The 7,500-nt window shown below is 38.1% G+C and overlaps 2 protein-coding genes across 5 annotated transcripts; both read right to left on the bottom strand.

The window, feature by feature from the left end:
• On the bottom strand, positions 1–3,073 carry LOC106379156. 4 transcript variants are annotated; one of them, XM_048754168.1, is made up of 2 exons: positions 2,930–3,073; positions 1–2,673 (listed from the first exon to the last, which is right to left on the bottom strand). In XM_048754168.1, the coding sequence occupies exon 2, from the start codon at positions 1,650–1,652 to the stop codon at positions 846–848; it is 807 nt and encodes a 268-aa protein (XP_048610125.1). In that variant the 5' UTR covers positions 1,653–2,673; positions 2,930–3,073; the 3' UTR covers positions 1–845. The 4 variants fall into 4 exon arrangements, with proteins under 4 accessions (XP_048610125.1, XP_048610126.1, XP_013674624.1 ...); XM_048754169.1 differs by having other exon boundaries at positions 2,785–2,976; XM_013819170.3 differs by having other exon boundaries at positions 2,173–2,673; positions 2,785–2,997.
• Positions 3,074–4,453: 1,380 nt separating this feature from the next.
• Positions 4,454–6,544, bottom strand: LOC106377705. The gene has a single exon (XM_048755482.1). It carries the CDS (start codon positions 5,402–5,404, stop codon positions 4,454–4,456), a length of 951 nt encoding a protein of 316 aa, XP_048611439.1. The 5' UTR covers positions 5,405–6,544.
• Positions 6,545–7,500: the final 956 nt, after the last annotated feature.

The raw sequence follows: 7,500 nt of genomic DNA, 5'->3' as shown, positions 1-7,500 counted from the left end.
GGTGTACAAAAGAGTGAGATGAGTGATGGTATTTATAGTGAACAACAATACATAAAATAACAAAGATGGTGCTTAATTTGGTAAATGAGTGGGTGATCATAGTGCTTGATGAGTAGATGATCATAGTGCTTGAGTTGGTAAATGAGTGGATGATCATAGTGCTTGAGTTTGGTAAAGAAGTGGATGATCATTTCAATGCTTATCTTATAACAGTAATGATATTTTCCAGATCTAAGAAAAAGAGGAGTTCTCTTTCTTCACTTTCTCTTTACTCTTTACTCTCTCTCTTATTCTCACTTGTTTTCTTCATTCTCTATCTCTTGAAATCAACCATACTTTGTTTCTTCATTACTCTCACATTCTATTCTCTCAATTCTAACATTGATTTCATGTAGCCTTGTTGTTGTGTGTTTTGCTCAGCAATGTAGTTCTTAAAAGACAAATAAAGTGTAAAAGGCATGAAGAATATCTAACCGGGATGAAGTTGCATACTGAAAGCCACAACACATTTTACAAATGTCACTCTAACATGTAATACAAACGGATTCCATCTCATCCTCACACTCATACTTAGCTTCTCTTGAAGAATCCTGATACAGTGTTTCGCTTCTTTTTCTAAAATGGTATTTGATCTTTGAGTGTGTGTGTGAAGTTACTAAAACAATCACAATTATTGTTTGAAAGCAGAGGAGTTAAAATCACTAAACAATCTATAAACTAGTTACTTCCATATCAAACAATGTACTAACGTTACTTTGGAAAACATAAGGAACAGAATAACTCGTGAGATTTTATATATTGGCATGAGCTTTTACAAAAGAATGAACTTGTCTAAACAACGATCTTCACATAACTAGTTTCCTCGTCTTTGTAGGTTCTCCTGTGAAGCCCTGACCTCGTATCTGCTGACCATGACGAGGTTTGCAAAGAATCATATCGATTGTAGACGCAGCTTTACGTTCTTGTTCTCTGGTCCTCTGCCTCCAAAGTTGAAGAAGGGCTGATGCAGCATTGCAAATCGTACGGTCCTTGTGCTTGGTAAGTACCTGAAGCCTCTCAATCATCCTTCTTGGCTCATTAGGTTTTGGAGTGACGTTCATCTTCATGAGTAACGAGATAGCCTCAACGCACCTCAACGCGTCTGCTTTGCCAGAGAGAATACCCTTAGCGTTGGCCACGTCAGCAGCTTTCTTTGCTGCTTCGAACAGCTCCACCATCTCCGCGGAATTAGGGTTTTTGCAAGCAGCGAGTCTCCTCGGAGGAGGAAGCAAGGTTTTGGTTGTAACCTTACTACCACCATCTTTGTCTTTGATGTCCCGTTCCGTTTTTGCAAGCAGCGTCTCCGTCTTCTTCGTCTTCGGCTCGAGAGATTGGTCTCTTCTTCCTTGTCCGTAGAGAGTGGACAACCATGAATCGAACAGAGATTGAGATACTTCACTGATCTTAGGGCTTTTATGAGTTCTCAGAGTCTCCAACCGAAATATTGACTTAGAAAATAGTTGAATATCGCTGACGGAGAGAGACGCAGACTTCAACCTACTCAACGCGTCGACACAGCGTTCGATGCCGTCTATGTTTCGTGTAAGGTAGGTGGCTTCGATGGCTTCGGCAAACAAAGCTTGTAAATCAGCAGATACCTCCTGCGCATTCATCTTTCTTTCTTCGTTTGTTTCAGATGATTTGTGTGATCGAATTATGGAAAAGAGGTTTCAGGTAACGAGAGAAGAAGCTAGGGTTTTGAGAGTGATTTGTAAGATGGAAATAAAGAAACAGAGGAAGTGATAGAGAGTTGATATATATAGAGAGTGTGGCTTCTGTACACTGTAAACTTTAGTAGCTTAGGATCCAAGCAACTTCTTTCAATTTCCTTTTTCCTCGCCTAAGGGTATTTTCGTCTAAATCGACTCCTAAATCAATTTGTAACAGACACAGCTGCTAAAAGCAAATTAATCCCCACATAAATCAATAAGATTATTTTCTTAACTTTTTTTTTTTTTGGTTAATGTTACTAGTAACTACGACTCTGAAAATAATTTCCTAATACTTTTGTTCCTTATTTAAAAAGTTCTTTTATTTTATTTCTAAATTCAAGTTAAATAATTAAATCTCTTCATGGTTGCGAGTTTCCTTTTTGATTATTCATCAGCGTTACACAAACTTCTGAAGAAGAAGAAGACAAATTGTTTTGTTATTTTATCATAATAAGGATCCATAAGGCTACAACAACACACACAAGTGCAAACTTTCTTAGCTCAAAACTCAAGTCTACATTTGAATCAATCATCATCACCATTTCGGGTAACGAACAAGATCTCCATCCAAAAACTGCATAAACCTCTTGCTGCCTTCGGGAACAACACGAACCTCTCCTTCTTCTATGTAAACCAACTGATCCACCTGCCAGTCCCATGGCAGTTTGCACTTCCCAGTCTTCCAAACCGACCATCTGGAAACCCCGAGCTCATCTAACCGTCTCTGTGACACTTTCCGTTCCACTTTAACGTTGTACAGCTCTTCCAACGGTGTCTGCATACATTTTACCTTAAAGGCTCTCTGAAGGGACATGTCTTTTGTTTTCTTGCATTGAGTGAGAGAACCTGCGAATGGTGTGGCCATCATAAGACTTGCCATGGCTCCTTCTTTTAATCCAATCTTGTGACACCGAGTTTGGATCTGCGCATAACATAGAGAAGATACATACGAATGTTGTAAAGCATAAGACTTTAACATCTAATCAAGAAAAGGTGAAATAAAATCAGGATCCAATGAAATTTGGTTAAATACCCATTTGATAATTCGATCGGAGAATTGAAATCTCTCCACAGTATTTTAAGACAAATCATATACATAAACTCTCATCAATAAGCCAAGAAAAAGGTTGTCGATTTCAAAGTTTAAAATTAGAAATTCCAAATCTCTGAGTTCTTACCGGAGAAGAAGAGAGTGGAGAGGAGAGGAGATGGAACTGTAGTGTGTATTACTGTATTGAGTGAGACTTCAGAAAAACCCTTAAAACCTTGTCCTGACCCAGACAGAGAGCCTTATCCATCCACCCATCCGTCCCCGACTTTGTGTAAATTACGGAAAAGGCCCTAATATTTAGTTATATTTCAATTGTTCGCCAGCAGTTTCCTTTGTACTGATTTGGTACCCATATGTTTTTGCTTTGTTTTCAGATTCCTGACACATGGCACAATCTTCCAGTATTTTTACCGACAGTGTTGATCAAAATGTCCGTTTTGGGGGGGGGGGGGTTATAGCCATTGGTAATTCTGTGTTTGCTTCTAGTTTTGCTTCTTCTTTTTTTAATGCAAAGCTCTTATATAGTGCTTGAATCTTGAGAGTTGAGACCCTTCACCCATTTGCATAAGCACTTTTAACATAACAAGGAGATGATGTCTTTTAGCTGAGTATGTGTTACATTTGAAACCACATGTAGTTGACTGATTAAAAATGTTTGCTTCTTTAAATTATTTTCATTTCACTGGAAAAAGTGATGATCTTCAATGCTTGGTTTCTTTTATCTAGTTATTGTAGCATTTGAGATCTTATACTTTTGTGGAAACTGAGATCTCATACACTCTCTTACAGGTTACAATTTCTTCAGGATATATTACAGTTTTTTCATCTAGCAAAGACATTAGGCCTTATTGTGCTGACCAAACCTCAGATCATGCCACTGATATTCAGACAGTTATAACGTTCATCCAAAACCCATTACTGCATCTTTCAGCAAGAAACCTGAAAAACGCAAACAATGATTAATATTCTCTACGTTCCTTCCTGGAATATTTTATTAACACAGTTACAGCGTTCATCCAAAACCTCATTAAACCCTTCTTGATCTGTTGTGCATTCCTCAGGCAAGCTTTGGAAGAACTTCTATTAAAGATGAGTTCCAGCTGTGACTATCATATGTGGCGTACAGTGGGAGATGTCTCTGTGACAATCAGCTCAGTGGTGAAATACCACAAGGGACACAAATCATATGGCAGCATTTAAAGGGAATCCAGAGTTATGTGGGGATTCCTCTTGAAGAAAGTTGCTTCACCACAAACCCACCACCGACACAAGAGCCAGAAGAAGAAACATGGAAGTGGAGAGCAGTAACAATTAGCGTATGTGCTTGGAAGTGTTGTTTGGATTCGTGATAGGACCATACTCTGTTGCTTTCTTACAAGCCTGTGTGGTTCATTAGAAGCAAATGCTTAGTGATACTAATAGTATGTTGTGTGTTACTCTAAACTAGTTTATGATAACAGAGAGTTGCTGAAACCACTGACTTAGAGTATCAAGAAACAAAATAAATCTTATTTACTGACGACTATTGAATAAGTTTCTTACAAATGGTTTCCATCTTTTCCTCACTTTCATACTACTCTTGATACAATGATTTACTACTACAAGCTATATTGAATCCAACAGAGACATTCTTTTGTTCAAGCTACAATCTTCACATCACTAACTTCATCGCCTTTGTAGATTCTCTTGTGAAGCCCTGACCGCATGTTCGTTGAACTCTACGAGGGTTCTTGATGGCAGAAGACTCTTTACGTTCTTGTTCTCTGATCCTCTGCCTCCAAATCTGGAGAAGGGTTGTTGCAGCACTGCAAATCGTACGGTCCTTGTGCTTGGCAAGTCTCTCCAGCCTTTCGATCATCTTCCTTGGCTCATTAGGTTTAGGAGTGACGTTCATCTTCATGAGTAATGAGATAGCCTCTACACACCTCAACGCGTCTGATTTGCCAGAGAGAATACCCTTAGCATTGGCCACGTCAGCCGCTTTTTTTGCTGCTTCAAACAGCTCAACCATCTCCTCTGTTTTAGGGTTTCTAGAAGCCTTCGCTGGAACGTTCTTGCAAGCAGGGACTCTCCTCGGAGGAGGAATCAAGGTTTTGGTTGTAACCTTACCATCTTTGATGTCCCGTCTCGATTGCTGAGGAAGAGCCGTGGTAGTAACAGGCTTGGTCGTAACAGACATGCAAGCATCGGTCTTCTTTGTCTCAGCCCTCCTTACCACAGGTTCCCGAGCGAGAGTTTTGTGATCTTGTTTCTTGTCCGAAACCAAAAGATTGGTCTTTGCCCTTTTATTCGTCAAAGACCCGGTATTTGCCTCTTTCCTCTTCAGACGAGCTTTGTTAAGACCGGCCGGGTTGTCTGTCCCTTGCGAGTAGAGCGTCTTCAACAAGGAAGTAAACAAAGATTGAGACACTTCCCGGATTTTAGGGTTTCGATGCCTTCTCAAAGTCTCGAGTTTGAAAATCGACTTGGAGAAGTAAAGAATATCTTTGACGGAGAGAGACAGAGACTTCAACCGAATCAATAGATCGATGCAACGATCGACTCCACCAGGGCTCCGAGTATCGTAAGTGCTCTTGATGGCAGCAGCAATCAAATCCTTCATCTTGTTCTTTCTTCGTTTGTTGATTCTCTCAGGTGGCTTAGGGTTTGATGAATGATAAACTAGAAGTAGAAGAAGAAATATTGGAAATAATGAGAGTGCTAGTAGAACATATATAGCAATTGTGGTGAGTCGCAAAAAAAAAAAGGAAATAACGTAATTGCTTAGTACCCAAGCAACTTGTCAATTTGTCAATTTCCTTTTTTCAATTTTGTTTCCCTTGTAGTAAGGCTATTTTTGTCAAAGGACATTTTGGGTTTGTTAGGGTTACGACAGTTGTCGACGGAGATGGAACTGATCTGATTTTGGATGACCGTTAAAAAATAAGATAGGAGAGAATAATACTAAAAATTACATTATGGACCCTGAAATTTATATATATTTAATTTCGAGCCAAATGTTATTGTTTTGTTCAGTTTGATCCCGTAACGTGTCATATTCTTTGACAAACTTGATCAGTTTGGTTTCAAAAGCCCTCTCTTGATTTTTTGCAGTCCAATGGGTTCGCTAATTGCGCATTCGACGACAGTGTTCGTTCAAACATCCAAGTGGCTTCCTCTAGGCTAGAAAACAGGTCAAGCTTTCTCTATTATTTCGTCTTTGAAATTTCTATCTAAATAGTCTTGAAAATATCACCATGGCGAAGCAACAACCCGATGTTTCCCCTGGCTTTATCAACAAGCTTCTCCATGTAAATTTCAGTTGATATAGTACAGTTTAGGCCTCTAGCAAAGACATTAGGCTTTTGTCATACTGACCAAATCTCAGATCATTCCATTGATGTTCAGACAGGTATACTTGTTCATACCGAACCATTACTGTATCTTTGGGCCACAAAATTTCTAGAAAACGCAAACAAAAAAAGACTGATAAAGCTCTCCGTTTTGTTCATGAAGTAGTCTGGTTTATTTGCTGATGTCCTCAGTTTGTGGTACCTGTTGTCTAGGTGGTTTGGTAATTATTAGAGTCAATCCACTTATTGCTAATTAATTTTAAGTTGGAAATCTGTCTGAATTTAACGATTGGTCATTTTATCCTGTAGAAAGTTGAAATGTTTATGAATGTCTTTTGACTTTTGAGAACTTGAGAATCTCGGCCATCGAATAAAGCTTTAGGTACGTTCGCTTTTGGGTGAATTGTGTACCGCGTGATATCAGCTTGTCTTTCTTTTTTGGGTAAAATGTAACTTGATGACCAAAGTAAATTGGTGGGTTCACCAAACAACCTAACTCCTCTAATTCTAGAGGTAGATATATAGCACTAAGCAATTCACACAACGTTTACATTCCAACTGAGATGAAACCAATAATTAATTTCTTTTTAAATTACAAGTAAAATTCTATGTGCCCTTGTGAAGATAAAGTTCTCGTATATAATATTTATGTATATTCTTAATGTAAAGCAAAATATTTAGTTGCAAAAGATAACCTTGGCATAAAACTAAAGTCCATTTTACGTGTTAAAGTTGTTATTAGCAAATATTGTATGTAATGTTTTAGCTGTGTAGATTCCATCTATCTCTTTCTTAACATGTAAATATTCCCATTGAGAAAGGACTAAACTTTTTGCTTTGACAAAGAAAATAGAAGCCCTTTATTAACAAAAAGAAAGGAATAAACCCATGTTGAATTTTGTCATTCATGTTGCATATTTTAATGTTATTCTAAAGCTTTCGCTTACAAACTAAAATCAAATATTGTAATGACTTATTTATTTATTTGAAGTTCAATCAGTAAACCAATTAATTGACAATAAGAGTTTCTAGACCACAAAGAAGAGAAAAAAAAACTAAATAAATCTGAACAGTCTTTTTTTTTTGAAACACAAACTTGTATTAATTCAATCCAGAAAGTTAGGTGTCAGCCATAAAGGCTTCTTCCTCAACCAGACATTGTTTGGCTAAAGTATCAGCCTCTTTGTTCCTCTCTCTCGATATCCAAGAGAAAGACAATTCATCAAAACAACATGATATCTCTAAAACATCAGAAACAATCCCATATAGCTCTGGGTAAGATTCGCCTAAGTTGATCGCTTTCACAAGCTGAGCTGAGTCCGATAAGCAGAGGACGCGCTTGATTCCTTTTTCCTTACAGCAGTAG

Source organism: Brassica napus, chromosome C4 (assembly GCF_020379485.1).
Source record: "Brassica napus cultivar Da-Ae chromosome C4, Da-Ae, whole genome shotgun sequence".
In the NCBI taxonomy this organism is placed as follows: domain Eukaryota; kingdom Viridiplantae; phylum Streptophyta; class Magnoliopsida; order Brassicales; family Brassicaceae; genus Brassica; species Brassica napus.
Note: the sequence above shows the minus strand (reverse complement) of the source record. Positions and strands in the feature narration are given on the sequence as shown.

Bases quoted from the DNA above. Each gene is read 5' to 3' on its own strand.
- LOC106379156 (XM_048754168.1), bottom strand. From the start codon at position 1,652: ATGAATGCGCAGGAGGTATCTGCTGATTTACAAGCTTTGTTTGCCGAA.
- LOC106377705 (XM_048755482.1), bottom strand. From the start codon at position 5,404: ATGAAGGATTTGATTGCTGCTGCCATCAAGAGCACTTACGATACTCGG.